This window comes from Artibeus jamaicensis, unplaced genomic scaffold (assembly GCF_021234435.1).
Source record: "Artibeus jamaicensis isolate MK-2021 breed Jamaican fruit bat unplaced genomic scaffold, CSHL_Jam_final contig_233, whole genome shotgun sequence".
NCBI classification, from domain to species: domain Eukaryota; kingdom Metazoa; phylum Chordata; class Mammalia; order Chiroptera; family Phyllostomidae; genus Artibeus; species Artibeus jamaicensis.
Genome location: NW_026521486.1, coordinates 55318749 through 55338256, shown reverse-complemented (window position 1 = coordinate 55338256; position 19508 = coordinate 55318749). Strand labels below are relative to the sequence as shown.

Here is a 19508-nt window from a genome sequence, read left to right as displayed (position 1 = left end):
TCATCCTCCTGAATGACAAATGAATAATAAGGCTGGGAAGACAGGCTCCAAGGATGCTGCCTGAGACAAGATGGCCCCCCACAATCATGTATCTTGGAGTGAGAGATTGACAGGAAGGGCTAGGGCAAGGGGCGATAAGAGCAAGACAAAGGTAGAGCCCCATAAATATCAGCAAAACAAAGTAAGGACCAGCTATGAAGCTCAGATAGAATCTGAATTGGCAAGGGACCCTGGGCCTCTCCTCATCTCTTTTCCTTTCTCACCTTGCACTGAGTCTCTCCTGTTTGGCTGCACGAATTGGACAGGTCCATACCACGACTCCTCCCAACATCGCCCCATGCCTCGTGCTCACCACCCAGGTCGAACAGCCCAGAGAGCCTGAAGGAGTTGGTTTAGACTTACCTGAAAAACCTATAGCAAAGGAAACTAGGCTTAAAGGTAGAAACCTTTTGTGGATTTGCTCCCCCATAACCACCTCCCCCCTGTTTCTCAGCTTTTGTATCTCAGAGGGACCTCAACTCTGACTCTCGTAGGTAATGCCTGCTGTCCAGAGTATTCAGACAGGAGACCCCAAGGGATGATCCACTGACCAGACTGCAAGGTGCTCAAGGCGGAAAGACAGAGCCCTCTCAATGTGGCACACACATGCATAAGCACACCCACAGTGCCAACACCCATTTGAGTTCACAGTGTGGTCAAGAGAGCTCAGTGTGGTGACAGACTGAGGCTCCTGGGCACAGGACATGTAAGCAGGTCTCTTCCTAAGGTATGTTTGCTCAAAGACCCATTCCCACTGATTCAGAAGGCCCGGGCTGCCGCCCCTTCTTTCCTTCAGTCCTTTAACAAGCATGCCTTATGCCACGCACGGTGTGTCAGAGATACTGAAGAAGTGCTCCTGACCTTGAAGGCTGTCCTTATATGTGCTCCTCCCTTCTCAAACTGGCTAGTTTCCTGGCCCAGCACCCCTCAAGCCCTATGGACTCCATCTACCCCAATCCTTTCATCCCTTAACTTGACAACCCCTACCAACCCAGGAAAGGAGGGGTGGGTGAGGTGTTCCCCTAGGAATCCCCTTTGGGCCATCGCAGATCAAGGACAGAAATCTGTGGAGGCAATGTGACACAGAGGAAAAGACATGAGCTTTGGATTCACAGACTTAGGTTCACATCCATGAATTCACAGTGTGACCTTGAGAAAGTCATTCAACTTCTTTGGGCCTCAGTTTCCTCATCTGTAAAATGGCTATTAATATCAATACCTACTTCAGAGGGTTGTTTTGAGGATTACATATGTAGAGTAACAGGCACGTATTAGTAAACATTAGTTCTCCTTCATAAGATCTACTCCACGGGCAGGGACTGTCATCATGAGCTGGAGGTGGTTTGCTACTTTTATTGGATCATCAAGAGAAAGGATGAATAAGCAAGTACTTGTTGGGATCTTAGGGTTTGATTATTTTTTGTTGTTGTTGTTAGGGGGAATTGGGTGGGTTTGAAATCCTCTTCCTACTACACTTGGGAGGGGAAAGGCGGACATTTCCTTCGGATCCCAGAAGCTCCCCCCATAACTAGGTGTGGCATCAGTGTATTTCTTTCTCAGAAAACCCTTCGTCAGACCTGTGCCCTCCCTCCAAGTCCAGGCTGCAACTATATCAGAGGGAGATGGAGGGCTTGGTTTTAGAGCCCATTCTCTCTTGTATCTCCACAGAGACCCTGCACTGTCCATCTCAGATCTAGCCCAGCCACTAGTCTTACCCCTCCCTTCCTGGGAGGTGGGGGTAGAGATGTGAGCCAATAACAAAGGGAAGATGTGCTTTCTCTAGGGGAGAGAGAAAACATGAGAAAAACACGGGACTAGCTGTAAGGGGTGGGGACGCTGCAGAGGGCAGTAAAGGGGAGTTGCGCGACCTGATCTCGGGGAAGTAGCCCTCTCCCACTCTGCGGAGACTTGGCCTCGGGCCTGGCCAGACCACACCCAGCCATCCTAGTGCAGGAGAGAAAACGGGATGCTGTGAAAAGGATGGAGGTTGAACGGCGGGGAGGAGGCACAGAGTGACAGGCAGGGGATAAGGCTCTGTGAGGGGTAGGATTCAACCCCCTGCCCTCTCTCGGAAATTCCCTTCTGGAGCGGCACTCACCCCAATAACGACGCTGTCGTCCCCTTGGAAAATGGGGATGAACTTGTCTCCCCGCAGAACCTCGGCCTGGTTCAGGGGCCGAAATCGGCAGAGCACCTTGATGCTGCATTCGTTGTTGGTCTCCGTCATTGTGGTCGCCGGCGTAGGGCTGGGGCACTTCTTGGACAGCAGAAGTGGTGCGTGCAACGAAGGCGGGAGCTCAGCGGAGGCCAAGACGGAGGCCAAGTGCTCGGTCTCTGTGGGCGACCGGATGAAGGCTGGAGAGCAGGGCCGGGGCAAGCTTCTTCTCTCCTGCGGCAGCGGGATGCGGGAGACCTAGGAGTCGGGTGCTCTCCCGGCGCTCTACCTCTCCGCCCCTTGCGCTGCGGGCCTGGGCGGGGCGGCGACCGAGGAGCGGGGCGGGGCTTCCCTCGCCTGGGGCCAGCCACTCGCCATCCACCATTGAATGGAAGCACCTTCCCTCCCTCCTTGCCTCTTCTCCCCACATCTAACTCTGGAAGATAACCTTGCCTTCACCCCTTCCCTATCCAAGGCACTCAGTGCATCCCACCCCCGATCACCCGCATCCCAGACTTGTCGGTCCCTCCTTAAAGACTCCACCCCTCTGGGAGGAAAAAGGGGTCCGCGATGGGCCTGTAGTCTGGGGAAGAAAATCACCAGCACTTCCACCCACTTTATACTCCAGGGAATCCGCCGCTATCACAATCCTCTCTCCAAAATGGAAGCATACTTCTCATTCCCTCTCCACACTCCCCTCTCATAGATTCCCAACCCACTCACCCTTTAAGGGTAGCTTGCCTATGCCCCTATAGAGGTGGCTGTCCAGGTCCCATTTTTTCAGAGAGGAGTATCAGCAAAGGTTTGGCTATTTCCTCCTTCTCTACATCCAGAGGCGCAGTTTACTATGTCCCTAACACTATATACATACATACATATATATACATACATACGTGTGTGTGTGTGTGCCAGGGCCTTCGTTTGAAGGAAGACGAACTCCCATTCTGGGCCATCAGAATTCAAAAGCAGATAAGATTTTCATTTTTGCCTCACAGGTTGAGCTGGGATGAAAGTGGGCTGCAGTAACTTTTTCAAGAGAAAGGGAGTCAGAAAGCAGTGAAGGAGGAGCGATGACGGGGTAGGTAAGGCCAGAAGGACTTTAACAGTGAACTTCTAGGGCAGACGTCTGCATTTGAGATTTAGGCAGGTTTAGGTACTTATGTGAGTGTGTTTCCTGTCCCAGTTATTATTGGATAGAGTCCTAACATGGCAGCCCCCTTCTCAGGCCTTACTTCTGTTTCTCCCCCTTCCCTGGCAAAAAAAAAAAAAAAAAAAAAAAAAAAAAAAAAGCCTGGAGATTTCTTGTCCTTGTGTCCTTAGGTCAGACTTCTGCTGCATCCTCTGAGAAGAACCATCTAGAAGCTGGCCAGATTGATTTTTCTCCACATCACAGGCCTCTGCTGGCCAACAGACTTAGACTGCAAGGACTTGAGGCCCTAAGCCAAGGGGAGGGGCAGGGTAAGGAAGAAGGGAGGAGGGGATGGAGGTTTTGCCTAGCAATTGTCTAAGGTCAGTTAGACACTATGATAGAAGGGGAGAATGGACAAAGCCAAAAGGGGTAAGGATGGAAGGTGGAAAGTGAGGGGGGGGGCAGGGGAAAGTGGTGGTGAGAAAATGGACACAACAGTTTTGGAATATCAATAATAAAAAAAAAAAAACACCTTAAAAAAGGGAGGGCAGAGAATGATGGCCTAGCCAGACAAAACCTAACCACTCAGAACCCAACTGGGAAGGTGGTTTCCCAAATTGAACTTATACCTCTAACCCCCTTGAATCTTAAGGAAACCGCAGGAAAAGGGTTCAGCGTAAGAAACTGGATGGTAAAGCAATATAGGACTATGGAGAAGAGGGATAGAGGCTTGGGGAGGAGCCATAGATTCTATGTATGCATAGAATGACAATGAGTTTCAAATTCAGGAAAATTCGCATTTCTCCAGTCACTTGGTCTGTCACCATTTCTAAGTTCTGCAGCATCCTGCAAGCATAGGGGACAACCTGGGAAACATTCCCACCTCAGGCCCTCAGGGGCTCCAGGGTGGCATCCGTTTGTGGAGAAGTTTCAAAATACTAGTCCATGGAGGGTCACTGGTTGGAGACCAAAATGTATGGGTAAGCAGCCCCAGCAAAACAAACACATAACGCAGGATTTATTACATGTCAAAGGACTGTCTTCTATTCTGAGAATATGTTCTTAAATTGTGGCAATAGGAAATAGTAACTTTCTTTCTTTTAATATACTTTGCAAAATGAAAAGGTAGCAATACTATGCCTATTCTCGCAAAGCTTTGTTGTTGTTTTTATTTTATTGAACTGTCAAAAGTCTGAAAACAGTGACGTGTCTAAGAGCAAAGAGGGTGTTCACACATAGAGCCATCACTTACCTGTTTATGAAGTTGAGATAGGATTGCCAGATTTGAAGACAAAAACAAGATAACCAGTTAAATTTGAATTTCACATTAAAAAAAAGGAATTTTTTTTGGTGATATTATGTCCCAAATATGATATGGATGTACTTATACAAAAAAACCCTATTAGTTACTTATTTGAAATTCAAATTTAACTAGGCATCCTGTATTTATGACAGCCCTAAACTGAGATTTCTTAACTTGGTCATTCCTAACAACAGTAAGCCTTTATTAAAGTTTACTTGTTATTTGGGAGTGCTTGCTGTGCCACAGCATGTCTAGTTGTGTTATTTATATCTAACCATTTAACTTCTGGGAATCCTAATTTATTTATCTTAAAAATGGGAATTATAAAAGCTCTTTCACAGGCTTGATGTAAAAACTAAAGAAAGTAGGTTGGATGAAATATCTCCCCAGGCACGTTAGTGTCGTCCCAGGCCCAAGCCCCGACCGGCGAAGACTACATATCCCACAATCCTAGTCAGCGTCTTCCCACCCGCCATTACCTAATTCCCTGGCCTAGTTCTCGCCAACCCGCGCCTCTACAGGGGTGTGGTGGGGCGCTATTCTCGCGACTGTTGCTTTATCCAGCTCCTGTGCTACTGCTGTCGCGAGACTTCCTGCTCCTCCGCCTCCTTCGCCGCTCCCCCGGCCGCCGCCTTAACCCGGGACCCGGACCCAGCCTCTCCCCTACCTGAGCACCGGTCCCCCAACCCCGTCTCGCCGCCGCCATGGCGGACCCCAAATACGCCGACCTTCCCGGCATTGTGAGTACAGGGCCGGCCTCGGCTCCCCAGGACCGCGCCCCTCACCTCCTGAGGACCCCCAACAGGCATCAACCTGTGACCCCTCCCGCCTGCAGCCCCTCCTCCGCCCCCGGGGCTCCCACCGCTGGCTCCCGTGCGGGCCGCATCATCTTCTGGACTCGTCCGATCCAACCGGGCCCGGCCGTGGGACGGCTTACCAGGCCCCTCTTCCGGTAGTCGCCGGTTTCTCGGCCCAGAAATCGTCTCCGGGCTCTTACCACTTATGCCCGAGTGTTTCTGCCATCCATGTCAACACTACCCATGTCTCCCCAAATCTTCCCAAAAGCCCCAACCCCCACCCCAACACACATACCAGGCCACTTAATAATGGCCTTCATTCTGCGAAGGAAGGGTTACCTTGGCAGAACCCTTGTGCTGGATAGAGAACTCTGTTCTCCTGGGAAGTGCCCTACCCCAACCACTTAAATCACCTTGCACAGGCCGGCAGGTACCCTTTTGTACTGCCTTGCCTGCATTCTGGGCACTGAGGTCCTGAGTCACTCTTATCCCTGTGCCAGGATAGTGGTGTACAGGACCTAACTGAGGATAGCCCTTTCCCTACTTCTGACATAAAGATTGCCAAGGACCCTTCCCCCTTGATATTCAGAGCAGCATCCTTGTCGTCATTCACACTCATCAGTTACTATCAAGTCCTAGTTGTCCCCATTGTCATTCCTATCTCTCTAAGGTGTGGGAACTGACATACAGTTAACTGGGCAGGTGGAAGAGAAGGGACAGGACCCTGATATCACAGCCTGCCTTCTTTGTTAACTATTCAAAGGGAATAGGGTCAGGGATGTTGGTGGAAGCTGGGTAATAAGGTTGGGTGGTCACTACTTCTACCTGCAGGCCAGAAACGAGCCAGATGTTTATGAAACCAGCGACCTACCTGAGGATGACCAAGCGGAGTTCGATGCGGTAAGACTGTGTGCTGCCTCAGGACTCCTCTGGTCTCCGACCTCTCTCCCCTAGGCAGGCCCTTTCTCTTTTCTGGGGAGCTACAGCAATAAGCGGGTATGCCAACCCAGCCTGGGTGGTGTGTAGGTTGCAAGGCCTTGGTGGGCTTGCAGCTACCAATAATCAATACTAGTAAAGAGAGTCAGTCAGAAGAATTCCAACTAACAAAACCTGATCCTTGGCCTTTGAAATAAAATTGAAATAGCTCAAAACAGTTAGGTTTGGGGCTAGTGACAGGACCCTGGGTGCTGTTCCATGGTAATGAATCATGAATTCTAAGCTTTTATGAACTGCTTGAGGTTAAGCCTAGGTGTTCTAATTTTGATAAAATATTTCACTCAACACATGTTCATTAGTATCCTACCAAGAGCTGGACTTTGAAATATAGATAAATACTCTTATATAACGATCCAGTACCTGTTGGGCAAAGAATAAGAGAATGATTTGGAGAGTTTAGAAAGATAAGGGACCTGGTCAGAGCAAAATAAATTGAGGACGAACATAAATCTTAGATATCAGCAGAGAAGAGGCCCTGGTATCACTTTCAAATCCAGGGAGAACTCTGAGGAGGAAGGCATTAACTTTGGATACATTTTAATGAGTGGAACCACTTGGCATTGTTTATCAAATGTGTTTATTGTATTGAATTTGTGTGTGTGTGTGTGTGTGTGTATGCAGTGCATAGGAAGAAATGTCCCTGCTCAAGGGTTAGGTGGAGTTACGATACATACAGGAAACACAGAAGAAAAAACAAAATTGAGTGAATGGAAGTCAACATAGTAAAAGTTCTGTATGTAAGTGCAGAAGGGGGTCAAAGATCTGCTACCCCATCATACAGGATGTGTTTTAGAGCTGGGCTAGGGTCCCATGGATGGTGTGAGAGCTCAATAAACTTGTGACCAAGAGTCAGTGGGAACAGGCTCAGTGTGTGTGTCTGTAAGTCCTGTGGCTATGGCTGTGGGGCTGGTTGGTTCTGGAGAATGCTGGTTGCTGGCTTATAATGTATGGCTTGGCGTACTCACTTATTCCTTATTTGATTTCCCCCATGTGGAAGTGGTTTCTACTTTGTCATGACACCCACCCTGTCCCCTCTCTCAGTGGTATGTTCCTTGTGGCTTTTGTACTTGCTGGCATGTCATTCTGTCCCCCAAGCCTGAGTATCTGGAGGTAATGCAGATATTGTCATTGTTCAAGCAGCTAGGTGTGCACCTGTCACTCCAAGGCATGTTCTATTAGGAAGCTGTGTCTGACCTCCCAGGGCAGGAATGCATATGCTGAGGATTTCACTCTAAGGCCACAGTTCAGTGACTGCTCAACTCTGGCCTAGGCTTCTTCTGTAAAACATCCCGCCTTCATGGTGAGAAAATGAATGGAACTTTGTCCCTTTGTCACTGACTATGATACAAACAGGTAGTACCATAGCAGTCTCCTTTTCAAACCAAAAAATACATTGTAATTTTCCTTTTGAAGGAATTGGGATATCTCTTAATAAAAAGAAGATGACAACCACACCCAGGGGGCTGGAAGAACCCAAATGACTGGCTGTTTTTCCCTGCTGAGCCTGAGCAGTGTAGCATCTGGTGGGGAGAGGGTACTATGTGTTCCTTTCCTCTGGCCTATTGCCTAAGATGTCTGTATAGAAGTGTATAGGATCTGCATGGTGAATAATCCATCACTTAAGACTCAGCTAAATGACTCTCACTAGGGAGGAGTGAGTGGAGTGGGGAGACCTTCAGCTCCTACAGGAGCCTTGGTGGGGGGTGGGTACTGAGATGTTTCCTGATTTCAGCTAATGTCTGCCCCCTGCATGTCCCTGTGGGCTTTAGGAGGGCAGCTTTCGGGAAGTCAGCAGAGTAATGGTTCTGCCACTGCTCTTAATATTGACATAAATATGCAACTTGAGCAGCAATGAGTGGTACTTAGACAATCCAGAAGCCTCATGTCCATGAGTTCTGGGTTTTCACCAGCAGCCTGTCCCCTTCTCACTTTCCCTCTTAAGACCTAGCACAGGTGACAGCTCTCATCACCACTATTGTGACTGAACCATGAGGTTTTCAGTCATCTTCTTAACCCCTGGCAAAGAGCATGCTCAGCCTTAGTCTCCAGATTATTTGCAACTTTAATTTTATTGGTTTTTAAAATAAGTAATATATGCACATAGAACAAAAGCTTCTCTTCCACCATTGGCCACCAGTCAGCTCCCTTCCCTGGAGACAACCAGTATGACCAGTTTCTTAAGGAATGTGGGGGTGGGGGCGTCTCCAGATTTTTATTTTAAGGAACAGTCAGAAAGTGTTGACCATCCCTTTTAACCTCCCTCCTCTCTTTGCTCCACCTAGAAGAAAGGGGGTTGCCAGAGGAAATTATATCCTTTAATGTCCCTTAAAGATCGTAACTGCTAGTTTAAACTTAAACATAAAAGTTTTGTGATTCCCATAGTGGGGAGGATGGGGGAGGAAAGTAGTAAAAGGTTTTAATTTTGGTAAAGGTGATCCTGAGTTTCCTACTATCCCTTTAAAATGATTTTAGCAGGGAGCAAAATATTTTAAAATGAATGGGCCAGAAAACTGTACAGACTAGCCCTTTCTTAGTGTAGGAGGATCTCCTCTCTGCATTTCAGACACTCCTAAGTTTTTGGGGGTGATGGGCTTGTTTGGAGACTTTTCTTAAAATGTCTTATCCAGAAAGCTAATTCCCAATTGGAATTTCATCCCCCTGGGCCCACAGTCTACCTTGGCTCTGTGAGGCAGTCTGCTCATGGTTTTTGAACTGCTAGAGCAAGGGGAGTAAATTTAGAAAACCTCGATAGAAGTAGGACTTAGCGTCTCCCTTTATGCCCTAACTATTCTGAATACGATGTGAAAGGGGGAAAAACAAATGATCTGCCATAGTTCAGTGGGGCCATGGCAGAGGCCTCAGTTCTTCAAAGGGTAGGTATTGCTGGACACTCCACCAACTTGAAATGACAGACAGATAGTAAGTTCTCTTTCTTACAGTTTGGGATATGATAGAGTATGCTTGATTGTGTTCATTGATTGTTGGCGCACTTGAACTTACCTGAGTTTTTCCTGATGCTTCCCCCATCCTCCCTCCTCACCACCTTGCCTGGACACTAGTTTGCACAAGTAAGACCATTCAATGCTTCTTCTCTGCATGTTTTTTTCATCTGCCATCTTGCATGCAATGCTCTGTCACTGTGCTATTGTTATAGCTAATTTAAATTCTAATGAGTCCCTAGCTGGATCACTAAGGGACCTATTGGCCTTATGATTAAAGATCAAAAATCAAGGTTTAGAAGCACAGTGATGATCCACGAATCATTGTCTCTTCCTCTTGTGAGGTCTGTAGAATAAAACTGTCTAATGGAGGATGGGATAGAAACATGGAGGCTAGGGATGCTTTGGGAAATAAGGCATTTAGGGGCTAGAGTTAGAAGGGGGTTGCCGTTCTTAGACTGAAATGGACTTAAGAAAAAAGGAATGACTACTAGCAATTCCAGACAGGGGTGGAGAACAAGGGGAATAGCCACGGTCCTTACTTCTTAGCTGTATGTGGATTATGCCTGGAAAAAACTCATTTTAATATTCTCCTATGATAAACCTTTAGAGAAAAGTAAATAGGATTGACAAGGGGTGTTAAATGCTAATTTTAAGGTAATAACTTGGGTTATTTGTGCTTCCATGAGTCTTTGTGTTTCTGTACCCCTCCTTTAGAAATGGATGGTTGGTCAGCACTGTGTTGGTCCATCCTGGACAGTTTTATTCTGCAGTACTGTCTATCTTCCTTGTTGTCATGGTCCCAAAGTCCCTCTGGCTGCAGTGTTGGCATAGAGCTTGAACAGGCTCAGAGAGCAGCAGTGGCCTCTTCCTCTGTCTGATCTAGAACCTCAGGTTTTGCCTCCGAGGCACAGCCATTTAACAAAACAGGCCTGGGGAGGCAGAGAGTCCATTAGTGAGAGGGACTGGGAATCCTGTACCAGATAAGCTAGTACCTGGGATCAGGGCATTTAGGATTTTCCACTCAAGGTGGCTGGGTGTAGTAGGTTTCCATGGTAACTGTTACTATTCCAGATTATAGGAATTATGCCTGAAATCTCATCACTCATCATTCCTGCAACCCACCCATAGGATAGATCTGGAGGTGGTACATACTATTTACAAACTAATGTGCCACTTTTCTTTGATTTTCTGTCCTCCCCCGTTCTGATTGTTCTTCATGATTTGAACTTGAACTTATGGCCCATTGTCCTTCCTCTCTATTTGAGTTTCTTTCAAGCTGGTTTTAGCTTGTTGGGGCAAGTAAGAGAAATGTGTAGTGTGTGTGCCTCCTCGTGTGTTTGCACATGTGCACCTGTGGGTGCTTACACACACTCTGCAGAGACATCCCAGCCTAGACCACAGGACCCAGGTCCACCTCTACCCTGAGCTCAGAGAGGAGTCTTGGCTAAGGTGGACCCTGGCACCACAGAGGGAGTGGGGATGTTGAGGATCAGGTATAGTTAGCTGAAATCTCTGGAGCAGGGAGCATTTGACCCTCCACACTTCTGTCAGTCTGTAAGTAGAGCTCCTGGAGAGGCTGGGGTTCCCTAACTGGCAGTTCTTTACTGGTCTTGCCTGGGAATGGGATTTTTGTCTGTGTGGCCTGGACTAAAAGAAGGCCTCTTTGAAATACTCCCACCTTTTCCCCTCGTCTACCCTCCACTTAAATCTTGTAAATAGAGGGTTGAAGAAACATGTTCTGCACATGGGCTGGTTGCTGTGACTCTTGGTGTCCTCTGCACTCTCTGTGCTAGCACATCATGGCAGAATTGCTCTGGATCTCTCAGGGCTGCAGGGTGAGTTACCCATCACTCAAGATGGATTCAAAGACAGACCACAGGAGGGACCAGGATTTGCCCTGCCTCTCCTCTGACATCAGAGAATGAGAATGGGGCTGCATTAGGTGCTTCATATAGAGTTGGCCAAAAAGTTCATTTTGTTTTTTTCATCAGATGGCTCTAGTAGTGTTTTGTTGCCTTTAACTTCACTCGAAACAGTTTTGTTAGATTGTATTGTGACAGCTGTCATATCAGCATGCATTTTTTAAAAACTAATAAAAATTGGTGAATTTTTGTATAGCCATTTTAATATTGAAAATGGAAGAAAATATGCAACATTTTTGGTGTATTATGCTTAGTTATTTTTAAGAAAGGTAAAAATGCAACTGAAACACAAAAAAAGATTTGTGTGGTATGTAGAGAAGGTTCCTTGACTGATTGAACATGTCAGAAGTGGCTTGCAAAGTTTTGTGGTACTGTTGGCATTTTGGCCAAGTAATTTGCTGTGGGGCTGCCTTATGCCTTGGAAGATGTTTTAGCAGTACCCCTGGCCTCTATGCACTTAGAAGCCAATAGTGGGAGATAGCTGACTTAATTCAAAATATCCAAATAAATAAAGTTACTGGTGAAAATGAAAAAGATGTCTTTTATTTTATGGAAAAAACTAAATGGACTTTTTGGCCAACCCAATTTTTCTCTAAACTCACCATCTATACCTGACATTTTTTTCTACTGAATGTAAAATCGTACCAGACCACCCACATGAGCACCCTTATTGTGACTGATTCTGCCACCCAAATGTCTAATTCTGCAAAACCAGAGAAGCCAAGAGACAGGAAGAACTAAGCCATGAACTCCTCCCTTGAGAATTATGGACCCTCAGTGAGCTTTGTGTCCTCAGAATCTCCATAGCCTCTGCTTCACGTTTTGCCATTTCTGCAGCTCCCCCACTCCCTAGCCTTCTCTGCCCCGACTCTCCTATTCCGTGCCTCTGGTTTGCAACATACAACTATTATTTCTCAAATGATCCTGAATTGTTGCTTGAGCTTCAAGCAACAATAATGGCAGAGCTTCATTAACCACCTTTCTTCACCACCAGAGAAGGAAAGGACCCAAACTCTTCTTTCTCTTGGGGTGTGTGCCAACCCCAACTGAAATCTCTTGGCCCCTAAGTTTTGTTAGGCTCCCCGGGCCCTGTGGTGCAGTGTGTTTGAAGACTGTCATGTAGTGCATGTGACAATTTGCTAATAACAATTTTGTCTTTTTTTTTTCCCTCCCTCACCCCCATTTCCCCACCCCCTTTCCTTTTAACTCTTTTGATTTTCTCACCTCTGGGGAAACCACAAGGAGCTGGTAAGAAGCCTGACCTTTCATCTGCTTTTTAATGGGGTGTGCTGTGATGGACAGTTGTTTTTCTGTTACTTTGTCTCTACTAAATCTTTAATCTCTTCAGCTGATGTTTTTTCATCTCACAAGTCCCTGTGATGACACTGCCCCCCGCCCACGCCCCCAGATCTCTGAGACACTGGTGGACTAGTGGAGTAGGTGCCCTGGAGCACCGGAGTGAGCTGCCTCGCTGCGTCTCCCGGGCTGTACCCTCAGAGAGGCCCCTCGAGGATGCCAGTGTCAGGCAGCCCTCCTGATGCAGGACATAAAAGCATTGTCCAGAACGTCTGAAAGTCATGTTTTATGTGATCACCTTTTTTGGTCTACCCCATCCCCATTTTTAGGAAAGTAAATAAGAAAGAAGGTTCTTACCTGCACTGTGCCTACCCCATAATAAGGGCTTAACAAATGGTGGTTACAATTAATTTCTTTCCTTGGTCTGTAGACTATGTCTCCTATTCCTCTTCTTGAGGGGTTTGTGTGTGTGTGTGTGTGTGTGTGTGTGTGTGTTTTAATGGATTTCTGCTTCACTGGCTTTGGGTCACTTACAAGGAAGAGTGGCATATTCTTGAGTGTGAACTTCAGAGAAGATGGCTGTCTTTCCTGAGTGTGAGTCCTCAGACACTTTACTTACAGAGGCTAGAGACCACACAGTTGCTTGACTGGTGGGTTTACGGGCAATAACACTTCAGAAAAGGTTAAAGAGGTACTGTTTGGGACTCAGTTGTCTTTTCCCCTAGGCCCTTGTATATGGTACATTGAACCCTTTTGTTTTCCCTTAATCTTTAGCTCTTGTCCCTCTGCGCAGTACTTTCAGGAAGAGGTAAAGATCTCTTTACCCCGTCTCCTCCCTTATTTTTAAAGTTGCCACTCACGGATTCCTTCTTTAATAGCAGACCAGAGATGAAGGACGGAGCTTTTGTCTGCTGCTCTTTCTCCATCGTGTCTCTCTGTCATCATCATTCCCCCTCAGTCGCCCCTCACAGGCAGAGAATCTTAGTCCTGGCTGCATGTTAAAAACATTAGAGTCACCCGAGTAGCTTTTAAACTAGCCTACCATCCTAGAACAATAAATCAGAATCTACAGAGGTAAGCCCAGGCCTCTTTTTTGTTGTTGTTTTAACATTTTCTAAGTGATTCTATTGTGCAGCCATGGTTGAGAACCATTATTCCAGTTAAAGGAAAGAAGACTAAATTTTGCCTTCCTTCTGTAGAAAGTAAAGATGTCATCCTCCAAAGAAAGAAAAGGACTCCTAGGTCTCCTCTCTCCCTGCCCCTGCCACCCTCCTGCTTCAGTGATGTAGTGAGAGCTGTCAGACTGCTGACAACCGAAGGGCAGGCATGAGGTCTGCAGTGCCCAGTCTTGGTGTAGTTACTGGAATCTGAACAGTCAGTGGTACCTCTCTGCCTCAGTTTCTAGAGTAAAATCTCATTCACTTCCTTTACCATGACCCCTGCTTATGGGATAGCTTCAGTCTTAAGAGACAGCAGAGTTCAAGGAAAAGGGGCAGGTGTTGGAGCTTCTCTTTGAGAAGATGTTGGGCTCCATTTCAGGACTTATATACAGCTCTTGCCTACAGGTATTCTTGGCCATCAGATACTGCTTCTAAGATGTCCTTTAAAAAATAATACAGTGATCCCTTTCCTCTTCTCTCTATCCCATGAATTCCCTGGTTTCATGGCAGCCTGGAAACAGCTTCTGGTCAAGCCCTCTGCAATCCAACTTTTTTTTTTTGGTATCTAAGTGCTGGTGTCTTCCCTTCAGCATATTAAAGTCTTAATATTCATCCTTAGAGTTAGTAGCTTGAGCCTGCCATTCCTCTTTTCCTCAAGCAAGAATGGAGGTTAGCTTAAAAACGGACTTCCTCAGCTGCAAGGAAATTGACTTTTGGGAGGGGGAGGTTAGAAGAGGTCAGGTTGATTTCTTGCCCTGAGTGCAGGGCATGTGCCAGATAACCGGGAGGGCCCAGGTGGGTAGGGTGGGGGAACAGGGAGGCTGTGTAATTTCTGTTCCTGGTTGAATCAGGGCGTTAATATTTATACAACTGAGACTCCAAATTTATCAGGAAGCTCTCGTTTCCTAGGTCAAACCTGGGTCAGCAGCTTGGAATGGAGCTGCCCTTCTTTCCTCTTGGAAAGTAGGAACCAGTCTTGTAATATTTGGGGGATTTTGTGGGGAAGCTTTGGGTGTGACCGAGTCTGCCCCAGGCCTGAACTACCTATTCCTGCAGGAGGAACTCACAAGCACAAGTGTGGAGCACATCATTGTCAACCCCAATGCTGCCTATGACAAGTTCAAAGACAAGAGAGTGGGGACAAAGGGACTTGGTGAGACTGGGCTGTGAATTGGGTGGGGGGAGGCCTGTCCTTAGGCCTTAGTGACTTTTTCTTTGGGAAGGGTCCCTCATAGAGATCTCTTCTGGGAGCCCTCATTGTCACCTAAGCCCATGACTACCTTGGGCCTAGATTAGTCCCTCAATTTCATCCTCTTTTGTTGACAGATTTCTCTGATCGTATTGGAAAAACCAAGAGGACAGGATATGAATCCGGAGAATATGAGATGGTTTGTTGTGTGTGTTGATGAGAATGGTGCAGTGATCCTCTTTAACTGCAGATCAAGGGATATAGTCTCTCTGGTTGGGGGTCCTGAGGAGCCCAGCAGGATGCTGTTGAGGATGTTTTATCCTTCCTGTTTGCTCTAGAGAGTCTCTAAGCCTCTAGCTATCTCAATTCATTAGGGCGTTGTAGATTTTGAGTTGGATATAATACCTTTACAATTCAAGCCCAGGGTTTGAGTAAATTCTTGAGGTACTGGGAAGTATAACATCAGCTTCTGTACTTGCTCTCTAGCTTGGAGAGGGTCTGGGGGTGAAGGAGACACCCCAGCAAAAGTACCAGCGACTACTGTATGAGGTCCAAGAACTGACAACTGAAGTTGAAAAAATCAAGGTAACTATAAACTCTCTTCTCCCATCTCTGCTGTAACTTGTATAGCAGAAGAGGACCTCCTAGCAGGAGGAGAAAGATTCCCCCCTAAGCTGGGGGCTGACATTTCCAGTGTATGAAAATACACAAATCTATATTCAGTGCTATAGGTACTTCCAGCCACAGCTGGATCTTGATCCATTTTTTTTTTCTTAGTTCACCATTGCCACCCTTCACTGTCTACTTTTCATACCAGACAACAGTGAAGGAGTCAGCCACTGAGGAGAAGCTGACCCCCGTGGTGCTGGCTAAACAGCTGGCAGCCCTGAAGCAGCAGCTGGTTGCTTCCCACCTGGAGAAGCTGCTGGGACCAGATGCAGCGATCAACCTTACTGACCCCGATGGAGCTCTGGCTAAGTGGGTGCCCTACTTGGTTGGGAAATCATTATTAACTGGGGTATAGAGGGACTCAGCCAAGTATTGAATGGGCTATTAAAGGAAGAGGTGGCCTAGCTCTTACTTAATGCTGCTGACTACAAAGAGGTAGAAATGAGAGTGACTGGGCTGGCCTGCATCCTGAAAGTCATGATGTTATTACGTGGTCTCCTGACCTAGGCGCCTACTGCTGCAGCTGGAAGCAACAAAGAACAGCAAAGGGGCTGCCTCAGGGGGAAAGACCACAAGTGGAACCCCCACAGAGAGCAGCCTTGTCACTTACGAACTACATTCTCGGCCTGAGCAGGACAAGTTCTCTCAAGCTGCCAAGGTAAAGTGTATGTAGTATTGGGGGAAGGGGGAGGGGCCAGGGCAGTTGGGGAGATGTGGCTCCGGAGACCTTCCTGCCTTCCTCCAAGGGATCAGTCCTGGGGAGGGGGTGCTTCTGATTCCTCTTGATGTCTCATTCTTCATGTTTCCCTCACCAGTCTACTTTCAGTTAAGATTTTACGATTGTGACTAGGGATATGTTCCTTGGAAAGGCGTCCCTTGGTAGAAGGGAGAGGGGAGGGGAGTTGCAATCAGACAAGCAGAGAATAGAGAATAGCAGGATCTTACCTCCCACTGCAGCAGCAGGGAGCGTGATGGCAAATCTCACCCAAATCTCACCTCTTTCTCCCCCTAGATTGCAGAACTGGAGAAGCGCCTGACCGAGCTGGAAGCAGCTGTACGCTGTGATCAGGATGCTCAGGTCAGGTGCACTCCTATACATAGTCTGACCCTCACATCCTGCACCCTCAGCCTGAGGTCCACAGCATTCCACGAAACCCTGGGAAGAGTCAGCGGGCTTTCAGCTAGAACGGAAATGATGGGAAAAGGTGGTAATCATATGGCGGTAGTAGAACCACTGATATTTTTTTTTCCCTCCTTTTCCCCCACCAGAATCCCCTTTCTGCAGGTCTACAAGGAGCCTGCCTTACAGTGAGTACGAAAAGAACTGGAGTGTTGGGGTTACAAGGGGATATTAGGGTTGGGTTGCTTGGAGAATTACTTTGAGGTCTGTAGCTGTATATTTAATTACCTCCAGTGGAATAGGGGGTGGCCTCTTCCTAGTCTTATTCTTTCCCCTTCATGAAGCTTGTCCCAACCCCCTCCTCCAGGAAACTGTAGAGCTGTTGCAGGCAAAGGTGAGCACCCTGGAGCCTGCAGTTTTGGACCAAGTGGAGGCTCGGCTACAGGTATTAAGTGGAAGACAAAGTGGATTAAAGGTAGCTTGGGGCTTTGGAAGCCCTCGATGCACTTACTATCAACCTTAAAATCTGTTTGCAGAGTGTCCTAGGAAAGGTGAATGAGATCGCCAAACATAAAGCCTCTGTAGAGGATGCAGATACACAAAGCAAGGTCAGCAAGACTCCTTTCCCCATCTTCATACCCTTTCCTGCTCCTTTATGTTCTCCAAGTCATCTGGGTAGTATTGGATGAGAGCACTGAATCCTCAGGTCCCTGTCTATTTTTTTCATTTTTTATTTTTTAGAGAGAGGGGGAGAGAAATATTGATATAAGAGGCATTGATAGGTTGCTTCTTGTATGCCTCCGACTGGGGACTGAACCTGCAACCAAGACACCTGCCCTGACCAGGAATTGAACTGGCAATCTTTCACACCACCACCTGACCAACTGAGCCCACCAGTCAGGGCAGTCAGGTCCCTGTCTTCATACACCCGTACCAGCTGAGAAAGGGCAGTGCTTTGCTCTGTCCCTGTCTAGTTAATCCAACCCTAGTGAGGTAGTCAGTCGTGTACTTCACTGACAGCTGGGCCATTCCCTCTGGGCCTTGTCATATCCCTTCAGGTGCACCAGTTATATGAAACCATACAGCGCTGGAGCCCCATCGCTTCCACCCTTCCTGAGCTGGTGCAGAGACTTGTCACCATCAAGCAGCTGCATGAGCAAGGTGAGAGGCCAGCTGCCAGGTGTCCTTAAGAGTAAATGGAAAGGGGGCAACTTCTATTTTCTTTCCTCATCTTGCATTCTAACTTCCCTTGTACCTCTCTTCCTTTATAGCCATGCATTTCGGTCAGCTCCTGACACACTTGGACACCACACAGCAGATGATTGCTAATTCTCTCAAGGACAACACCACCCTCTTGACTCAGGTACCTGCCCCTGTATTGGTTTGCTGTCTCCCTTCAGCACGCACACAGACCAGGCTTTCCTGCTTTATCTCAGAGGGTTCTGCCTTAGCCCCTTTGGTAGTATAGTTTGTGGCAGGGGCTTAGTGTGAGTCTTCATATTGTTTTTCAGTAGTTGTAGAAGCTTGGATAACTTCACCTATGAACTTGTGTCTTGCTCTCTGGGAATTAAACCTACCTCAGAGTTACATGGACTTAGGTTAAATAACATGGGTCAATTGTTAGTTTAATAAACATCAGTTTTTCTTCTCACATCTACCCTTTCCCTCTGTAATCTCAGCTTAGCTTTACCCTCCCCAGGTACTCCTGAGCATAGTACATTGGAAAGAATATGGGCTTTCAAGTCAGAAACGAGGCTCCAAGCTGCTTGTGCCACTTCGTATTTGACTCTGAGCAGTGAGCCTCACCTTCTTCCTTCATCCTTTTAGCAGTGTCCAACACGTAGTGAGTCCTTGGTTTCTGTTGAGACAGTTTGCAGTGCTGGGGGGAGCATTAAAGTTGAGAGACTTTACAGAACCATAAAAATAAATGAAAAAGTATACTTGGTATAACATTCTTCCTCTAGAAGTTCTCTAATTTTGACCCAACGAACCCCGATTTCAAGTCTTTCTTGGCCCTTTCAAGAGTCCTGACTGTTTGGCAGACCCTGAGCTAGGTCCATGGGACTCCCAGGGTAGTTTGAAAACTGCTCGTATAGCCTCCCTGAACTGGGGCCCGTAAATTGTGTTTCCATTTCATTTCGTCCTAAGAGAATTTCTTTAGGCTCTCTCATCCAAGCAAGCACCTGGACCTGACAGAATAAAACATCTCTATCACTTTCTAGGTACAGGTAACGATGCGTGAAAACCTGTCCACAATTGAGGGGAATTTTGCCAACATTGATGAACGGATGAAGAAACTGGGAAAGTGAGCCCCTTTGGGAGATGGAGAACAGGGGTAATACCTACCCCTTTGAACTGCTAACATCTTACGTAGTGCTTCCCCTTATTATAACTCTTGCATCCCCATCTCATTTGACATTGGGGACAAGGGGTTCTTCTTGCATGTGAGGTTTAAACCCCTCTGATGACTAGAGTGGTAGCTGGGGGGTATTACAATAGATGGTGGTCTCCCCTCAGGCTCTGGGGATAAGGACGTGGGCCCACATGCCAGCTTATGTCCAGTACTGCTTTGTCTGATGTGGGAAGGACTGGGTCCTATTCTCCAGCACAGCTTCTGTGGCTGGGAATAACACTGTACAACTGTTTCTGACCATTAAATACTGTTGTGCTCTGTGTGGCCTCTGCTGTATTTCCTGGGGAAGAGGCAGCACTGAGAGACATTCATAGTATAACAGGCAGTCTAAGCTACTCTCTGCTAGAAGAGGAGGATTTAAATAACTTGTTCATACCA

At 47.1% G+C, this 19508-nt stretch overlaps 2 protein-coding genes across 4 annotated transcripts in view; one reads left to right on the top strand and one right to left on the bottom strand.

Annotated features, from left to right (window-relative positions):
- KIF5A (kinesin family member 5A) overlaps nucleotides 1-2443 on the bottom strand; it is a 31841-nt gene extending 29398 nt beyond the window's left edge. For 2 of the 3 annotated variants that reach the window (XM_037127094.2, XM_037127095.2), the window contains exon 1: nucleotides 2138-2354. In XM_037127094.2, the coding sequence (XP_036982989.1) occupies nucleotides 2138-2266 (129 nt within the window). In that variant the 5' untranslated portion in view covers nucleotides 2267-2354. Of the gene's footprint in view, nucleotides 1-2137 lie in introns of all 3 variants that reach the window. The other variant, XM_037127093.2, reaches the window with a different exon arrangement.
- A 2688-nt stretch (nucleotides 2444-5131) lies between these two features.
- Nucleotides 5132-19390, top strand: DCTN2 (dynactin subunit 2). The gene is made up of 14 exons (XM_053662112.1): nucleotides 5132-5366; nucleotides 6255-6323; nucleotides 14796-14892; nucleotides 15066-15127; nucleotides 15415-15513; nucleotides 15746-15906; nucleotides 16105-16255; nucleotides 16610-16675; nucleotides 16867-16905; nucleotides 17085-17162; nucleotides 17254-17325; nucleotides 17776-17878; nucleotides 17989-18084; nucleotides 18944-19390. Exons 1-14 carry the CDS (start codon nucleotides 5331-5333, stop codon nucleotides 19024-19026), a joined length of 1212 nt encoding a protein of 403 aa, XP_053518087.1. The 5' UTR covers nucleotides 5132-5330; the 3' UTR covers nucleotides 19027-19390.
- The last annotated feature ends 118 nt before the right edge of the window (nucleotides 19391-19508 follow it).

Excerpts from the sequence above, each read along its gene's own strand:
- DCTN2 (XM_053662112.1), top strand. The coding sequence starts at position 5,331 with ATGGCGGACCCCAAATACGCCGACCTTCCCGGCATT. Across the intron at positions 5,367-6,254 it reads ACGCCGACCTTCCCGGCATT|GCCAGAAACGAGCCAGATGT; the intron begins GTGAGTACAGGG and ends TTCTACCTGCAG. Across the intron at positions 15,907-16,104 it reads CCCGATGGAGCTCTGGCTAA|GCGCCTACTGCTGCAGCTGG; the intron begins GTGGGTGCCCTA and ends CTCCTGACCTAG.